This window comes from Camelina sativa, chromosome 20 (genome assembly GCF_000633955.1).
Source record: "Camelina sativa cultivar DH55 chromosome 20, Cs, whole genome shotgun sequence".
Taxonomy (NCBI): domain Eukaryota; kingdom Viridiplantae; phylum Streptophyta; class Magnoliopsida; order Brassicales; family Brassicaceae; genus Camelina; species Camelina sativa.
In genome coordinates, this window is record NC_025704.1 from 15,981,694 (window position 1) to 16,001,157 (window position 19,464).

The window sequence follows — 19,464 nt, forward strand, 5'->3', positions numbered from 1 at the left end:
CTCTCCAGGCTTTGTCTTATGAGGCAACCACGAACCACCTCCGGTCGTAAATGTAAGCTTCACTTCTCTCCGTTAATTGTTCTGTATCGCTTTTCTTCCTCTTCTTCTTCTTCTGCTCATGTCTGATTACTCTGCAGAGACACCACCTCTGTGGCGTTCGATTCTTGTCTGAAACCCCTCTCTGTCACATTGTTGGGGCCGAACATTGTGGATCTACTTCCAGAGATGGGGATGTCGGTAAACTCGTCATTGGCGATTACACTCATGAATCTTCTTCTTATGGAATCAAGGTTTTGGACAAGACGGTGCCAATGGATTTGATGAAAGCAACGGGAACAATAGGAGCATCTCATGGCTGGGTGGCTACTTTGAGAGACGGCGTTGTGTCTCCAAGATGACCTAAACCCGAGTGCTTCTGATTCAGACCCAAAACGAATCTCACTACCTCCTATCATCGTAACTCTGCCTCATTGCCAAACCAAATTCGTAACCAACGTGGCCATGTCCTGCTCTTCTCCTGAGGACGATGACTGCATTGTGGCCCTTCAAGTTCCTGGGACCTCAGCTCAGCTTATGTAGGCCTGCTCGAAAAGACAAGGTCGAGTGGGTCAACACTCAACACCAGAGTCAAAGATCCAGCCTTCTTCTCCTCCAGAGTCATGTACTCAAAGAGGAATGAGATGTTCTCCATGCCTGGCTCTGGAGGCGCACACACGGGATCCTGGGATCTTGGAGAACATATGCACAAACCTAAGATACTACCTGTGTTCGACACGAGACATTATCCTGAGTTCGTTCAGTCAGAGTTGCAAATACTAGATTCGTGTAGCACGACCGAACACTTGGTGGAGTCACGACCCACGGGAGAAATGTTTTTGGTTAAGTCGTTCATAGGGAGAATGGAAACGAGGCATACAATGGTGTTCAAGATAGACGAAGACAGAAACGCTACATACACCCGAAGACATTGGAGATCTCTGTATTTTCCTCTCCAAGTCCGAACCATTTTGTCTCAAGGCTAGCTTGTCTGGCCACTGCAGAAATACGGTCTATTACATAGAGAACAACGAACGCGGAACAGTTAACCTCAAAAATAAGGACAAGGATCGTATATTTATAACTTACCCCGCACCTTACTACATTCCACCTCAATCCTCCTCCTATTAGTAGTAAGCTACTACGCAATCTGCTTCAGTGTATTTGGTTTCATTTTTCTTTGAAGGACAGTGGAAATGGAAACACTCTGAATTATCATCATGTAGTCTACTTGCGCTTCAAATGGAAAAGAAACTTTACTATGATGTTCTGTTTTGTATTGAGTCCATATTTCTCCTTGTTCTGTTTTGTGTTTGAGATTAAGATGTTAGCTTCCAGTTCCAGATGATACATCAAGTAAGCGTAGTGAAAAAGTTGAAACACTTATTTGGCTGGTGCAATCCTCCCTCTAGTGGGTTGTGCTTTGCTCTGTTTTGGCTTTCAGACTTTCAGTCACACAAATGTTGACAAGCCTTTGAACATAAGGGCACATACTCTTTTAACTTCTTGAAAACGTCTGATGTATCATGCTTATTTGGTATATTGGTATAGTTGAGACTCAGTTGACGCTTCATGTGAAAATTAATTAATCATGTACAACAAGATACTAACATAAAAAATCTCCAACTTGTTGTCCTCAATACACCATAACTTCTTAATTTCTGCAAACACTATCCCAAAATTTTCAAATACAGAAAGAAGCTTTTGTTACAACAATAAAATGACAAAGACTGAAAAATCAAGAAACATATGCAATGCGTCTAAATATTGCTCTGAAAGTCTGTCCTCCATTTCTGGCAACTTTCTGTCTTTTTCCTCGGTAGCACTGCACAGAAGCTCGACGACGGGATCCGAATCAAGCTCCTCTTGTGTAAGAGATTCAAACATGGGATGTTTCTCAAGGCGAGCCTTCATCCACTCTCCAAGCTCTTCCACATCAGTGATTGTGTAAATAATCCCACCAGCTCTAAGAACGTAAGCATACTCATCAAGCAAATGAGTGCTAATCACTCTCCTCCTGTGATTCTTCTCCTTGAAATGCGGATCAGGGAAGAGGGAAAACATCTCCGAAAGCTGTCCTTTCTCAACGTAATTCGGAATGTACTTCATCGAGCGAGTTTGTCCTAACAACTGAGATGTTCTCATACTGTCCCTCGGAGCTTGTTCTCCTCAAGGCTAAGATCCGTTCCTTAACGTATTCTGTGACTTTGTCTCTCAACTCCATATCGATCATATTGGTAATATATGGTCGTGAGTTCGAACAATTCTTTCTCACAATTAGACAATCAAATGAAGAGTTGTTTATACATTTGCTCTGTTTGGAAATCTTGTGGCATTTGCATCATTCGGCATTAGTCTCCTTAAACCATTACAAAATCTTGCACTGGACCAACATCATATAATACCAACATACCATATACTACTAATAAATGATTTTGTGGGCTTACTCAATGCATGGGTCCACTCGTTTTTTATAAGTATCATTAGCTAATAAACTAAACACAAGAAAATAAACAAAGAAACGAACCAAGAAAGGAGAGTGGAATGTAACAAGACTTGGTGGGCAAGGAAAATATTCTTCTTTATTTTTCTTGGAGGGCATTTTTAGTTGAATTTATACTATGAGCTAGGGATTTAGTTCGTATCTTCTATTCTTTCACAAATAATTATATCACTATAATGAGACCTCTGCAACCACCTCCGCTCGTAAATGTAAGCTTCTGCCATCAGAGTGGGAACGGTTGCTTTCATGTTGCAGGACCCAACACTTGGTGTACTTCACCCACAGGTGAAACTTTTTTGGTCAAGTGGTACACAAGACGCTTCTCACCCGAGTACGTATATTCAGAGCGTTTCTTTGTGTTCGATATAGCCCGGAGATTCTATGGTGGTTCGGCGGCCGTGACTTATGATATTGGAGATCTCTGTCTTTTTCTCTCCTACAAAGGTGAACCTTTCTGTGTCCAGGCTAGCTTGTATAACCTATCGCCAAACTTCATCTATTTCTTGGGCACCAATGACTACGGAAAAGCAAATATCTGGGATAATACCATGGTTCGTGGATATGACATGGTTCGTGCATTTGCCATGTACCCATCCCCTTACTTCATCCCACCTCGATCCTAATTCCGTTTTTTTCCTTTTTTGTTTTGATGTCTTAATTTGTTCTAGAATGGAAATTGTATCTCTCTTTTAGATTTATCTACTTTCTTTGGTAAAACAGTCACTTTACTAAAATGTTATGTGGTGGCGTTTTGAGCATCACAATGATACAACTCTTCGTGGTTTTTTTTGATTAAGAGGACTGCTATCTGGCAACTATATGATGGACGTTGGAACGGAGAGAGTCACTTCATAACTATTCTGAGATGTCTTGTCCTTGGAGAAATAATCTTGTTTCAGCAGCAAAGTCAATTGTAGAAACACCTCTTACTGTTATCCTCTGTCTCTTCTCACTGTTATACTCTTGCTGAGAAACACTGATCCGGAAGGGATGAGATGACCAAGTAGTTTCTTGCAGGAAACTTATTTACTTCACCTACCTGGAGAAAACCAACATAACATCAGAACCTGGATAATCAAGAATGTGTTCTTAAATGTTGTAAGTTGTTTTAGTTTTATTACCTCTGAGTTTTAGTTTATTGCATGAGTGCAGAAAACCAAGCTTCACCCGTTGAGTCAGAGACTTTCACCGCCATTATGTACCTGATCATACAATAAGTACACATGATCAAAGAGGAACACAAAATAAACAAGATCTAATATTTGGTCTTGAATAGGATTTTTTATGAATCTCACAGTCATCTTTACCTTAAACTCCATTCTTGATCCTTTTTCTGACAACCTTCACACCAATAACCAGAGTCCATTGTTTCAGTCAATTTTTAAGACGGCCATTAGAAATTTAAAATTCAACAAATAAATAAATTTTTTTTAATTAAAAAGTAAATTTCAATGTCTTAGACATTTTTAGTGTTCAAAACAGCAAGATTTTTTAACTGACACATCATCAATACAGAAAAGGGCTATATTGCAAGTGATTTTTGAGATTGTAATATTGACTTACATTTATTTGATTTGGAGGTTTTTCTTGCAAAAAAAATTATTTGGATGGTTTTTTTTGCACTAAATCCTATTAAGATTCTATTAATCGATATAATTTACTTGACTTAATCATTGCAACTTTTGTAATTTCTTACAAATGCTTCGCTAATTTTTTTTGTATTTTTTTTGTCAACCGTTAAAAAATATTTGTTTATGTATTTATATCACATATAATCAATGTTAGCAACTATGTTTTGGTTACATAATTTTAAAAACAAAGTTGATTCACAGTACCACCATTGCCTTTCTACAATACAAGAAAAATTCTTTAAAATCATTTGTCAAAGAGTTTGGAAATTCTTTAAAATCATTTGTCAAAGAGTTTGGAATATATATTAAAAAAAAACTTATTATGATTTCAGTAACATTGTATATTGTATTTGTTTGATTCGAGTTTTAGTCAAACAGTAAATATCATATTATATATTATATATTATTATACTGGATATAATATTTTAAATTAAAACTTTTAAGAACTTAAAATATCATCGAACAGGGATATATTATGTTGACAAATGATAATTAGCCAAATTATAAAATTGTCCTGCAATGTACCCAAAGTTAAAATCTAGTCATTAGCTAATAGACTAAACACTTTGATAAAATAATAATAAAAAACTAATAGACTAAACACAAGAAAATAAATAAAGAATTTATTGAAAATAGACTACTTTTAGACACCCAACATTGAAAATAGTTCACAAGAAATTTTGAAAAGTGAAGGTAAGAACTGTATCAAAGTTTTGTGAATTTAGGTTTCTTCTAAAGCAATGTAATGGTCCCTTTCTCATGCAGATAAAGATACAGATACAGATGCCATAATAGCCAAGGAAGTAACAATGGATAAGAATATCAAGCCTTCTGTAAGGACCTTGTGCTAGGACCATTATTGTTGTTTCTTCTCTGGTTCTTCCTTATGATCAAATTACAAATTCCAGGGTTCAAGCGCAAGATTACCTTTGGTACATTCTGAGAAGGTGAATCGTACAAAGGTAATACAAATATGTTTCCTTGCAGATGGTTTTACACTCTACGTTTATATATCAGTGAACTATATTTACAGGTACTCGTTGAATGTGAAGGTGACTCGATAGATTTGAGTGGAGACATAGGGGCTGTTGGCCGCGTGGTTGTTTCAGACACAACTGGGGACATGTACATGCACTTAAAAGGCATGTTCCCTCAAATATACATATAATTGGCTTCAGTCTCTTTGCTTTTTATTTTTGATTTCTCCCATAGAAGAACTCCAAAAGTGGTTCTCTTTTTGTTAGCAAAACATGTAGCAGAATAGCTATGCCTATTAAATGTAACAAAGCTGATGTGGTTACAAGTATCCGATAACAGAATTAGTTCATGACTGGAGTCTCTTAAGTAACACTTTGTCGTTTCATGTTTCAGGAACCATATATAAATCAACAATCATTCCATCCAGAACATTTTGTGTAGTACGTTTTTGGTTTCCTTCTATCTTTCCGAATTGTAAGGGCACTTTGTGGTTTATAATTATTCACACCAGTGATCTTGTATTTCAGGTTAACGTAGGTCAGACAGAGGCAAAGGTTGGTAATTTCTGTTGTGCTTCCTTAGTTTCAACCATCTAAGTTTTTTATATTCCTGCTCATAGATTCCGACTCTGTGTGCACTCTAAACATTTGCTAAGCTAAAATTTAGAGGCTGGTTGAGAAACTAAAACATATATTTGAACGATAGCCTAAGTTTTGGATTATATGTTTCCTTGTCAGATTGAAGCTATTATGAATGACTTTATACAGCTGACACCACAATCTAATGTGTACGAGGCAGAAACAATGGTGGAAGGTCAGCTCTATTTCTCTTTCTCTGTTTAGAGCGTAAAGATATTATTGCTACCTTGTCTTCTTGTAGCAATATTCTCCATTTAGTAAACTGATTTTACGAAAATGATTGCTTCTCTGGCTTATTTTACAAACCCATTTAGGCACTCTGGAGGGATTTTCATTCGAATCAGATGATGAAAATAATAAAAACACCAAGAATGCTTCAAAGCCAGCTGATACAACATTATATACATCAAATAGAGTAGGTTTACAAGTTTGAGGTGAAGCCAATTCAGACAATTCAAGGCAATCTATTTGAATAACAAAGCTCAGAATCTATGAGTTTTGTATCACTTTCTCATTAAAAAAAAAAAAGAAGAATGATGACCGATTCATGTCATGCCTGATTGCCTCAAAGCAGTTAGACTGAAACCAAGAAGCAACAAGACTGGAAAAGGTCGAAGTATATTGGATGAGGATTGAGTCTCTCTTTGACTCTGATCCTCAATTGGGGGATTCATATACTGGTCGTTTGGAACTTGGTTCACTGTGGGAGGAGGCATGAACTGTCCATTCCCATTTTGATTCTGAGGTGGGGAAGCCATTGATTCCTCGTTTGGTCCAGGTGGGTTCAATGAGAGGCGCGAAAGGTGGAGTGTACTGATTTTGAGTCGGTGGGGCCACCACAGGTTGATTGTATTGATTCTGAGTGGGAGGAGCCATTGGTTGACATGTATACACCTCTTCTCATCCCTATCCCGTAAAAGAAAAGTAGAAAATGGACAATGGATCCGGTCAATTAAGTGAAAATAAACCGAAATTAAAGAAACGGATACTTACTAATCGGGCAATAAAACGGGTTTGGATATAACCACTTACCTGTTTTAAAAGTCGATTTAGAATTAATTTATTAATAATGACATCTAATTAGTTTTACATAAACAGTTGTCAATAAAGCTTTAATTTTGGCACAATTACCAGTTATTATAGAAATATCATTTAATTACAAAGATATCAATCTTTAACAAAATTTTCTAATTACAAAACTGAACCTAATTGTAAATTGTTAGTTACATAATTGATTTTGAAATCGTAGATCTAATAAAATTATATCGTAATTAAACCTAATAAATTACGATTACTTAATTTGGAAGCAAAAAAATATTGAAATTTATATATGTAAACTTATTTAATTTAGCAAAGTAGCAATAAATTATTTTGGAACTATTTTTTTAACAAATATATTGGTTGGATATTCACGTATTTCCTTAACTAAAACTATAGTAATAAATTTGGATTACTATAGATATAAGCAAAAAAATTGTAATTGTATATATGTAAACTTATTTAATCTGGCAAGGTAATTAAAAAATATTTTCGAGATTCCTTTTTAAAAATATATTAGTTAGATATAAGATATTTCCATAATTCCTTGGAAAAAATGCACCTAATTTGATCCATAAAAAAAAACATACCAAATTTGAGTCTTTAGCATTTAAATAGATTTCCATAACAGACGTCCATATTTGATTTTGAAAAATATAGTAGCATATTAATTTTAGATCTTGATTAAATAGATTTCCATAAGAAACCATTTCAACCAATATAAAATAATAGATAAGGAATTTTTTAAACTAATTTAAATAATAATTATCTAAATATTTGCAAATCTTTTTCAGTTGTCATATATATAAATTTCCAAATATATAGGACTACCATATAACAATGATTTTCTTAATTTCACAATTAACATATTATCAAATTTTCGAGATTTTTCAAAAAGATCTAAACAACAAATTTGAATTAAATTCCGAAATAAGAATTAATTAAGATACTGAATTTGTTTTAAAAATTTTAACTAGGTCAGCCTATTTTTTTTCTCATTAACTCCATCTCTCCCTATAAATATATGAATCATATGGCTGAAGTCACAGAGACTCATTAGTCACCTTTTTTAGAAAATGGTTCTTTATTTTTTGCTTATAAAATTTTGCTTTATGATTATTTGTTGTTATATGATTACCTCTAGAAATTTTACATACGTTTTGATGTTTTCTTTTTCCAGGTGAAATTCACTACATAGAATCAATTCACTACATACAACTGCTGAGTTGCATGATATTGAGCCGTAAGTATATTTTGCTTTGATTATATTTAGACATTGTTTGATTTATGTAAACATCACCCATTTAACTTTAATTTTTTTCAGATCGAGATTCTGTGTGGAATCATTTAACCTTAATTTTTCTTATAATGTAAAATCAGATCGAGATTCTGTGTAGAATTTATTATTTTATCTAAGTTTCTAACTAATCAAGATACCCATATTTTTTCTCAGAAAGAGTTAACTTCGTCAAAAACTACCATTGTAACACTCTTTCTTATTTTATTTTTCTTTGAGCTGTTACTAAGAGGTTTTAGTTGTTGGAGTGTATAAAAATGTTGACAGCATTATTATAAAAACCGTATAAATATATTTGTTTATTACATGTTTTCATACTCTAGAACTTACTTTTCATACAAATTTTCATCTTAAAAAAAATTCTCTTTAATATGAGCCATTAGATATTCACAGGTGAGAAGAATACGAGACTTCAAGGTATGAAACAAATAAGGATAAAAAAGATAGAAATGAACATATTAGAGCCTCTACTGTTATCATTTGTATATAATATTTTGGAAAGCAATATTGATATATTTTTTAAATAGTTGTGAAGATTGTAATCTTTCAAATATATATTTCCCAATCCCACATCATGTTGAATTATTTCATGCCACATTTAAAATGACTTTTAAATTTTAAAATTTCAAATTTCAAAAATACCAAAAACATATTATATGTTTAAATAATTTAAAATAAATAATTTAATTTTTTATTGGAAAAATCACATTTTAAACTTTTAAAGTGTCACTTTAAACCTCGAGAGAATTTCACTAACACTATAACCTTTAAAATAATTTTACTAACATTTTGAACTTTTAAAATGATTTTACTAACACTTTAAACCTTGAAACTGACTTTCATGTTTGTACTGTCATAAAAGATAATGGAATAATAATATCCGTCATTGCAAAATAGTTAAATTATGGTGGTTTAATTTAAATTTTAATTAGTTTTAGTTTTTATAAATAAAAAAAGAGAAAAATATAAATTTGTATTCATGTTTATTGTAGACAAAACTTTTACGACGTTACTCTTCACATTATTAATCCTTTTAATAAATGCATCTCCTCTGAGTTATGATTCAAACCGATTGACTTCTCATTGGAAACAATGAATCTTCTAAATATGTCGTCGTCTTCAGTTTTACATTTTTCAAATGTTTTAACCTTACCTCTGATTCTTCATTTTTTTGCTTTGATATATTTTGTTTTTGTTTTTGTTTTTTAAAATTTTTTATCAGTTGTAATAAATAATTAAATAAATTAAACAAGTATTCAAATAAAAAAACTAGCATAGTTTAACTATTTCATGTTGACGGATTTTATTGTTTCGTCATCTTTAATGGCAGTGCAAACATGAAAGTTAGTATTAAGGTTTAAAGTGTTAATAAAATCATTTAAATGTTTATAATGTTAGTGAAATAATCTCAAGGTTTAAAGTGCTACTCAGTGACACTTTGAAGGTTTAAAATGTGATTTTCCCTATCCCATTTTTTATTTTATTTATTTTTATTATATCAAAACTCATTATATCACCATTTATTATATTCACCTTTTTATATACTATTTTATCAAAACTCATTAACAAGTATATGATTCACTATAATTGACTGTAATATAGTTATGAAAATGTAACATATTTCATTTCATTAAATATTATATATATATATATATATATCTGTAAATACTTCCCCGCGCTGTAGCGCGGATCCGATCCTAGTAAATAACATAAAAAACAACAACAACAAAGTTGTCACTGGTTTAGTCGGTACGGTTAGATTTTATTAATTTTCCATTTCGATTTCTTTGCATACCGAGACTCCGAGAGTAATGTATTTTGTGGCCATTTTCTTAAACTTTAAAAATTTTATGAAGTAAAATAAACCTTTATAATGTTTTGTTTACGTCATGTTATTGCTCCAGTTGTTTTCCTCTTCTCATGATGTTCCAACTTTTAACTTTTTATTTTTTGAAAAAATAACAAAAATATTTACTAGTAAGATTTATTTCGTGGAACTCATAACAAGTCACAAAGTAGAATCCATGCAGCTTGCATTGAACTTACTACGTAGATCAAACTTTAGTAATAGTATCATTATATACTAGGTAGGGGTGTCAAAATGGGTCAAGATTAATGAGCCAACTCAATTCAACTCAACTCATAAATCCTAATGAGTTTAAAATTTTGACCCTAATGAGTTGATGGGTTAAGTAAGTTAATGATTAAATGAGTTTGGTTATAATGGGTTTATGAGTTAACCACTAACACATCATTTCTTCGTTATAAACCTAATATTATCAATATCATCATCATCATACTATCATCATCATTGGTCTACCATCATCATATCAACATCATCATCCTACCATCATCATACCAACATCATCATACTATCATCATCATCATCATCATACTACCATCATCATATCAACATCATCATACTATCATCATCATCATACTACCATCATCATACTATCATCATCATCATCATACTACCATCATGTAACTATCATCATCATCAACATTATCTTACTATCATCATCATCATCATAATTTCATAATCATATTAACATCACCATCATCATATCAACATATATATATCATAGTCAACAGCATGATGTCATCATCATCATCTTATAATTTTCTATTAAATATTAATTAATTTATATTGTAATTAATTATAATTATTTTATATTAAATATTAATTAATTTATATTGTAATTAATTATAATTATTTTATATTAAATATTAATTAATTTATATTGTAGTGGGTCAACCAAATTATTAATCTAACTCATTTAACTAAATTGATTCATGGGTTGATCCATCCCAATTATTAAATGAGTTGAGTCAACTCATAAACTCATTTAACTTTGAACTCATTGGATAATGAGTTGAGTTGGGTTGGATTAACCATTTTGACACTCCTAATTTAAACAATAAAATTTATATAGGTATATTTGTTTTCTATTTTCTTTTATAATAAAATTATTTTAGGGTATATATTCTTTTTCCTTTTTCCCTAAAAAAGATATTTCAACTCTTCTCTTCTTATTTGACGAACGCCGAGGTTCCTCCAATTTGAGAAATTTACGTGCAAAATGTCTGAGCTCTTATTCTATGAGCGCCGATCTCATAGCCTACTACATTGATCATCATCATGACTTCTTCTTCTTCTTTATTATGCTCTCTTTTTCCTTTTTTTTCAACCAGTTTTTCTCTCTCATAAACAACAACAAAAAATGTTAAGACCCGAGATTTTCAAAACTTTCCTAATTTCAATCGAGCAGAAGATGACCACCTTTGGAAAGCAAGGGAAGAATGTTATTTTGATGGACAACTGGCCCAAGTTGAAATGGGAAGGAGCGGCAGTTGTCCAGAATCTACTAAAAGAGAGGTCTTCTTCAACTCCTCCAATTCCCCGTGACGTGCTTGATTCTATTGCATTAGGTAGCTACTCTTTCCGTTTGAGTTATGGGAAGATAATATATGAATAAAATGCTAAGTACATTCATGAGTTTGACTCATCTCTTTTGGATGAATTGTTGCGCCATATGGGAGACACTTCCAAGAAAGTACCAAATGCAGAACTCAAGAGGATAATGGAGAGCTGGATTAGTATGGGAGTGAAGAGAGAAGTGGCGCATCTCAGGGAAGCTTCAAAAAACATGACGTCATTGGAGGAAGCTTTTGTTCATGCTGAATCTAAATAATATGAATTTTAATATTCAATATCCAACATTATTCTATAATCTAACTAGAGATTTTAGAAATGATTATAGTAATATAGAAATTTAATCAACTTTAGTTATGTAACTTACAATTGCATTTATTTATCGTAACTTTTCGTAAAATATATGTTTTTAAGATTTAACTATTTCATCATTTATTTTGAGAAGTTATGTATTTTTATTATAATTATTGGTTGATAAATTTTCACTCAATATGAAATTTATTTAATTTTTAAAAACATTTTTATCAGAAAATTGCATTTACTTATTATAATCGTTCGTCTGATATTCTCACTTAGGATCACTTCGTCATAATATTTGTTTATGAGTAATATATATATATCAATAACTGTTATGATGCTTTTTACTCTTTATAAATTATTTTCATACAATATCTTATACTAATAAATAATAATATATACAAATTATTTAATAATTTACTCCGATACAAGTAGAGCTGTCTCGATTCATTATGACTTTTCATTTAATAATTTTCAACTAGAGTTGAGTCTTTTTACCATATTATTTTTTATTATAAGTTTTTATTTTGATGATTATGTTTTTTAACTCATAGTTATATATGTTTAACATTTATGAAGTTTTACCCCTATTTATTATTTTATTCTTTTGAGATAATTTTTAATTTTATTATTTAGCATATATTTTCAAATAATTTTATAATATAAAATTTTTAATTTAAAATTTGACTAAACTTAATTTGGATTATTTCTACGGCGACATCTTGGAGGTCTGAGTTCCAGTTAAATAAAGGGAAGAAGAATAAAAATACACAACCACATGAGATTAGAAACGTTTTGTTAATGACATCAAAACCCTAATATTTACTTTTTGTTTTGCACAACCATATATATAAAAAAAGTGAATGAACCGACAAAAAAATGGAAAATTTGTAATTCCATATTTTTCATAATTTTCTACATGTTAATTAATAGAAAAAACAACAAAATAAAAATGGAAACTTTTAACTTGATAAATACATAACATTGATTCGCTCACGATTTATTCTCTTTATATAATCGATCTCTGTAACTCATTGTTTCTTCATCGTTTTGTTTCGCTTCTGATTTCTCTCTAATATTTTCAATTAACGACGACGCAATGACAGAGACCGAAACTTTCTTGCCTGCTAAGGAACGCATGAGACTTAATGACGAACCAGAAAAAGCCGAAGTGGTCGCGTCTGCTACAAAGACGGTTGCCGTTCGAGGCAACGTCAAGTACAAAGACAATTAGTTGACACTTGATAGTTCTCTGTTGGATATATAGACTTAATTAATAGCAAAATTCATTTTTTTATTAATCACTACTTTTCCTTTAAATAGTTGTGTCTATTTATTATTCATGTATTTTGAACTCTATATAGATTTGTCTCTTCTTTAGTTACTAACAAATCATTGTTAGTAGAAACATGTTTTTTGTTTTATGTTAAATCAAAATAATATAAATATTAATATATTAATATCCAGTATCTAATAATATTCTATAATCTAACTTAGAGATTTTAAAAATGATTATAGCAATATAAAAATTTTAATTTTTAAAATATAATTTAGAGTTGGGTCTATTTATCTTAACACTTTGTAGAATATGTATTTTATTTTTAGAAGTTGTGTATTTTTACTATAATTTTCCTTGATACATTTTCACTGAGGATGTATGTTGAGAATATATATATAATATCGCGGAGGTCTGAGGATGCTGAGAATGAGAATGTTGGTGAGGAAGAGGAAGATGAGGATGCTGGAGAGGAAGAGGAAGATGAGGATGTTGGTGAGGATGCTGGTGAGGAAGAGCAAGATGAGGATGTTGGTGAGGATGTTGGTGAGGAGGACTAGTTTCTGATTGTTAGTTTGGTATGTGAGAATCTTTTGATGAAAACTTTTGAGAACATCTGAACAAAACTCAATATCTTCTTATCATATTGTATTTTGGATTTGAGTATTTCTGATGTTGGCATCTTCATATTCATCATAATCATGGTTCCTGATTAGGTGTTAGGTGTAATGGTTTTGAGATTTAGAACTGGTTTTGTTTAAACTTGTCTATTTTCTCACAATTTAGCTTTCACAATGCATATCAAGAGTATGATTATCGGTGTTGATGGTTTGTTCACTGATTTCACCCGAAGTCTACACAATTACGGTCTCCTTTGCCTCAGTGATAGTGATACTCCCAGTTAGATTTGGTCTTCTTTTTGCATCCTTAAGCTAGTTTATGTTTTGTTAGTTAGGTTTACTATGATGTTCTGTTTTGTTGAGTCCATATTTCTCCTTGTTCTGTTTTGTGTTTGAGATTAAGATGTTAGCTACCAGTTCCAGATGATCCATCAAGTAAGCATGGTGAGAAAGTTGAAACACTTATTTGGCTGGTGCAATCCTCCCTCTAGTGGGTTGTGCTTTGCTCTGTTTTTGTTTTCACATCTTATTGGCTATCAGAATGCAAATCTACAACTGCCTTGTTTTCACATATGACATAACCCGTCCATCCATAAAACTTGTTCATCGATTAGCAGCAAGGTTAAAAACAAACATGTTGCCAGCTTTCAGTCAAACAAATGTTGACAAGCCTTACGTGTGATGATGTATTATGCATATTGGTATAGTTGACACTCAGTTGACGTTTCATGTGAAAGTTAATCATGTACAACAAGATACTACCATAAAAATCTCCAACTTGTTGTCCTCAATGCACCATAACTTCTTAATTTCTGTAAACACTATCCCAAAATTTTCAAATACAGAAAGAAGCTTTTGTTACAACAATAAAATTACTAACAAGACAAAGACTGAAAAATCAAGAAACATATGCAACGCGTCTAAATATTGCTCTGAAAGTCTGCCCTCCATTTCTGGCAACTTTCTGTCCTTCCTCGGTAGCACTGCACAGAAGCTCGACGACAGGATCCGAATCAAGCTCCTCTTGTGTAAGAGATTCAAACATGGGATGTTTCTCAAGGCAAGCCTTCATCCACTCTCCAAGCTCTTCCACATCAGTGATTGTGTAAATAATCCCACCAGCTCTAAGAACATAAGCATACTCATCAAGCAAATGAGTGCTAATCACTCTCCTCCTGTGATTCTTCTCCTTGAAATGTGGATCAGGGAAGAGGAAAAACATCTTCGAAAGCTGTCCTTTCTCAAAGTAATTCGGAATGTACTTCATCGAGTTTGTCCTAACAACCGAGATGTTCTCATACTGTCCCTCCGCCGAGCTTGTTCTCCTCAAGGCTAAGATCCGTTCCTTAACGTATTCAGTCACTTTGTCTCTCAACTCCATACCGATCATTAACGTGTCAGGGAAGAGCGTCGCGAGTGAAATTAGCAGGCCACCAAACCCGCATCCAATATCAGCAAACTCAACCTTCTTGGAGATTTTGTTGTCAGCTTCGACGAATTTAGGGAAGTGAAGTGAAAAGTCCTCATGAGCTGGAGAAACCGGAATCGGGAAGTGAGAATCGCTAAGNGGAAGAGGAAAAACATCTTCGAAAGCTGTCCTTTCTCAAAGTAATTCGGAATGTACTTCATCGAGTTTGTCCTAACAACCGAGATGTTCTCATACTGTCCCTCCTCCGAGCTTGTTCTCCTCAAGGCTAAGATCCGTTCCTTAACGTATTCAGTCACTTTGTCTCTCAACTCCATACCGATCATTAGCGTATCAGGGAAGAGCGTCGCGAGTGAAATTAGCAGGCCACCAAACCCGCATCCAATATCAGCAAACTCAACCTTCTTGGAGATTTTGTTGTCAGCTTCGACGAATTTAGGGAAGTGAAGTGAAAAGTCCTCATGAGCTGGAGAAACCGGAATCGGGAAGTGAGAATCGCTAAGAGGGTTACTATGAGCTCTTGCTCTGTAGAATCGCTTCCTAGGTAGCCCTGTAGATTTGCTGAAGGTTGGTTTCGTCTCACCATCCATTATCACTTCTTAATCACACAAAAAGATAATAACAACAGTGAGTGACATAACCAAAACATAGTCTTATTGCAAGTTTTGTTCATTCGAGATTCTGAACTAGCTTAAACATGGCAAAGAAACGAACTTTGAATCAACTGAGACCGAATCTGCAAAACCCACTAACATGCCTAAACCCTAAACCCTACACCCTAATTTTCTAATGTCTCTGTTCTATGAGAAGATCGAGAGCAAGCATGCTTAAGAGAAACCAGAAACATGGATTCATAGATACGTAATACGATAAGAGAACAATAAGTAAACTTAGTCATTAATTGAGTACCTGATTCACTCTGCACTTGGAAATTAAAATCTCGAGCTCTTTGTTCTTCGCTGAGAGAAGCAGAGAGAAGAAGAAGAAGAAAGAAGATCTTACCTTACCTAAGAATTAGGGTTCCTATGCTCTCAATGGACCCAAACCCATAACTTACTCTTAATGGGCTTTCCTACAGCCCATAATAATATTTTGATAAAACTACATAATGATTTAGAAATTTACTAATTTAGAGTATGAAATCTTTTTTTTTTTACTGTAGTCAATTTAGATTGGAGTTTGGACTGAGACAATCATTGATTCATGTGCACAAGAATCACATAATGAAGATACAAATTCGTGTAAATAATAGTTGTTTGTTTCTCTAAGAACCATTGTGTCTAGAACGTCTTCCACTATGACTACCTCTGAAGCCACCACCAGGAGGTCTTGACCCTCCAGCCATTGGACCATTACCATGCTTTAATGGCACAATGGTGTCCATATACATCAATCTCCCTGGCGAATGTCTCTTCTCTTTCGAAAGCCGACGCAGTTGCTGCACCCAAAAGGCAACATATTCTCCTTCTGGATCATAATTCTGTGCCTGAACAAACCAAACAAACACATTGTCAACCTCTTCTGCATTAGTACTGTTTCTAATGACTAGTGTTTAAAAGTTACTAACTTGCTTGGGAATGCTGAAGTAGCGGTCTTCTCGGGGATCATTTCCAACTCCTTCAGTGAGCAAAAATCAATTTTTCATCTTATAAAGTTTCCATTTTAATCTCATTCTCAATGTTGAGATAGAAACCACAAGTCACAAAGAAACAAATTGTAGCATGAGTAGTACTAGTACCTGCTCCATAGGTCCAGTTTCCGTAGTTAGAACAAGGATCATAGTCCAATAGACATGTCTCGAACCATTCTGCACCCATGCGCCAATCCAATCCCATGTCCCGGACAAGAAACGAACAAACAATCTGTCGGCCTCGATTTGACATGAAACCTGTAGTGGCTAACTCCTTCATGTTTGCATCTATAAGAGGATACCTAATACCATTTCATGAGACAGTCACTAATGGTGAAGGCATTGGAGCATTTTTGATTGATGCTTTCGAAAAAAAGTAGTTCATGATATGAGATATTTACCCGGTCTTGCCATCTCTCCAAGACTCAAATAGTCTCTTATCTTGACTCCATTTCCCTTGCACATTTCTAGGCCCACCTACGAAGATATATAATGGTGCTATTTAAAAGATTCATTCTGATCACATGGCGTCACGCTTTAGCTCGAAAGCATCGTTACCTAGTTGGAAGAGGGAGTTCCCACACTTAATTGAAAGAAACCTAAAGTAGTCCCTCCATATTAATTCAAACAGCACCCTGGAAACATATATCAAATCAGTTAGGAGTAAGAGTGACGAGAATGCAACAGTGATTTGAAGCTCTCACAAATGAAGACATACCAATATGTTGAATTATTTGCTACTCTTTCCTTTTCATATCTTTGAACCTGAAAATTTTCAGTTGCCACATACAAGTGAAACAATGCTATATGTTTTTGGGACACTGAATAAAGCTTTAAGATATGTGACCTCTTCATATATGAAACGAGGAGAGATACATCCAAAGGCAAGCCACGGAGAGAATTTTGTCGAATAATCAGGTCCTAACATTCCGTTTCTCGTGTCTTTGTATACTTTTAATAGATCCTGCATGAAAAACAAAAACAAAAAGACATACAAATATTATGTACATATACAAGACACGAAATAATAGACGCAGGGAGAGCTCAATGTCCTCTTGCCTTCTTCCAAAAGTACTCAAATACTCTGCCTACTCCTGCACTTTCACCACCCACGAATCTCATTCCTCTGGTTACCTGTATCAATATACATACAAAGAGTTGACTAGTAAAGAATGCTTTTACTTACTGTTCTCTCTTGTCTCCTCAAAAGAGCTTCTCAGGGATACTCACCTCTTGTGGCTCAATTCCAAGTTGCTCAAGAGTTGGAACATCTCCCCAGTTATCAACAGAAGGTGTTAGTCCTAGAGAAAGTGGAACGCGAGTGGACCTTCTGATACTACAATTGCCTTCTACCGACTGCAAGTGAGTTTTCAACCAGAAACAAACTTAAATATGAATTCCAAATATTCAAATTAAGTTTATTTACTGTAACACAAAAGCTACCAATATATGCTCTATAAGTCATCAACCGCCCAACTAGACAATTACTGATCTCAATTACTAAAATGCCGCTTCATCCGCAATTGATACCTCAAAATGTGAGAATTTGTGTGCAATTCATTCTACTGTATCACAAAGTATGGTACTAATTAGTATCCTAAACCATTCAGAATGTTCTAATACAGTAATACTCACTCCTATTGTATCAAAGAAAACACATCAACGGAAACAAGAACCAAACAAGTATGGTACTAAGTATCCCAAACCATTCAGAATGTTCCATACCTTACGAAACTGAGTGTAGACATCAGGCAAATCAAAAACATCAAATGGAAGATCATCTTTGTGATACATAGTGCTTCCCCAAATAAGCTCAAGCTTAGCACCATTCCCAACCCTTTTCAAACCTTGATTCACAAGTCTTTCAACATCTATCTCCTCACTACACGTTTCTTTATGAGCAAACACCTGAAAAAAAAACATAACCAAAAACAAAAATCACATTTTCATGTTCCCTAACAAAACTCTGAAAATTTTCTTCAACACAAGTAACAAAAACACTTAACCGTATGAGCTCCAAAATCTTTAGCAAGAGAAGGAACAATATCTTCAGGTTTACCACTTCGAATAAGAAGATTCAACCCTCTTTTCATAAGATTCTTTCTCAAATCAACCAAACATTCCATAAGAAAACCACCTCTTAAAGCTGAAAACATTACCACATACAAAGATTAATAAGTGATCAAGATCAGAAAAAGGATTGGTTTTGAGAATTGGAAACATTACCTCCGGTTTTAGGGAAATTGAAGAAATGAGTAGTGTGAAAGAGACGAGGATCAAGACAGTAAACAGGCAAAAGGGTCTCAGAGGAAGACCAAGCTTTGTACAATGCATCATTAACAAGAACTCTAAGATCGTTTCTAAACCAGAGAATTGAGACTCCTTTGCCGTTTCTTTTCACGGAAGAAGAAGGCAATGCGTATCTCTCAAACGTCTTTATGGCCACAGAGTCAATCTCTTCCTCGTTGAGAGCTGGAACACGATGGATATGATCGTTCATTCTTGCGACGGAGCAGAGGAACAGTGAAGAAGAGGAAGAAATGGGATGAAGGTTGTGAAAGGTGAATCTGCGAAGTGGGTTTGAGAGATGAGATGAGAACGAGAGCGAGGAAGCCGCCATTTACGGATGATGCTTTGTTAACGTCATCTAGTTTTTGG

General features: G+C 33.7%; 2 protein-coding genes, 1 long non-coding RNA gene and 1 pseudogene across 3 annotated transcripts; 1 reads left to right on the plus strand and 3 right to left on the minus strand.

Annotated features, from left to right (window-relative positions):
• Positions 1,775–2,269, minus strand: LOC104770951 (annotated as a pseudogene).
• Positions 5,530–6,159, plus strand: LOC104770950. The gene is made up of 4 exons (XR_764683.2): positions 5,530–5,588; positions 5,676–5,702; positions 5,886–5,961; positions 6,101–6,159. It is a non-coding gene; the product is annotated as an uncharacterized LOC104770950 (long non-coding RNA).
• LOC104770949 (tRNA (guanine-N(7)-)-methyltransferase-like) lies at positions 14,510–16,165 on the minus strand. The gene is made up of 3 exons (XM_010495425.2): positions 16,086–16,165; positions 15,578–15,774; positions 14,510–15,215 (listed from the first exon to the last, which is right to left on the minus strand). The coding sequence occupies exons 2-3, from the start codon at positions 15,764–15,766 to the stop codon at positions 14,649–14,651; spliced, it is 756 nt and encodes a 251-aa protein (XP_010493727.1). The 5' UTR covers positions 15,767–15,774; positions 16,086–16,165; the 3' UTR covers positions 14,510–14,648.
• LOC104770952 (cryptochrome DASH, chloroplastic/mitochondrial) lies at positions 16,343–19,464 on the minus strand. The gene is made up of 12 exons (XM_010495426.2): positions 19,033–19,464; positions 18,813–18,952; positions 18,532–18,714; positions 18,037–18,162; positions 17,866–17,940; positions 17,654–17,770; positions 17,525–17,571; positions 17,365–17,441; positions 17,208–17,283; positions 16,915–17,108; positions 16,744–16,793; positions 16,343–16,662 (listed from the first exon to the last, which is right to left on the minus strand). The coding sequence occupies exons 1-12, from the start codon at positions 19,424–19,426 to the stop codon at positions 16,441–16,443; spliced, it is 1,701 nt and encodes a 566-aa protein (XP_010493728.1). The 5' UTR covers positions 19,427–19,464; the 3' UTR covers positions 16,343–16,440.

Excerpts from the sequence above, each read along its gene's own strand:
- LOC104770949 (XM_010495425.2), bottom strand. The coding sequence starts at position 15,766 with ATGGATGGTGAGACGAAACCAACCTTCAGCAAATCTACAGGGCTACCT. Across the intron at positions 15,216-15,577 it reads ACAACAAAATCTCCAAGAAG|GTTGAGTTTGCTGATATTGG; the intron begins GTTGAGTTTGCT and ends ATCTCCAAGAAG.
- LOC104770952 (XM_010495426.2), bottom strand. The coding sequence starts at position 19,426 with ATGGCGGCTTCCTCGCTCTCGTTCTCATCTCATCTCTCAAACCCACTT. Across the intron at positions 18,715-18,812 it reads AAGATTTTGGAGCTCATACG|GTGTTTGCTCATAAAGAAAC; the intron begins GTTAAGTGTTTT and ends TTTTTTTTTCAG. Across the intron at positions 17,109-17,207 it reads TGGAGAGATGGCAAGACCGG|GTATCCTCTTATAGATGCAA; the intron begins GTAAATATCTCA and ends AAATGGTATTAG.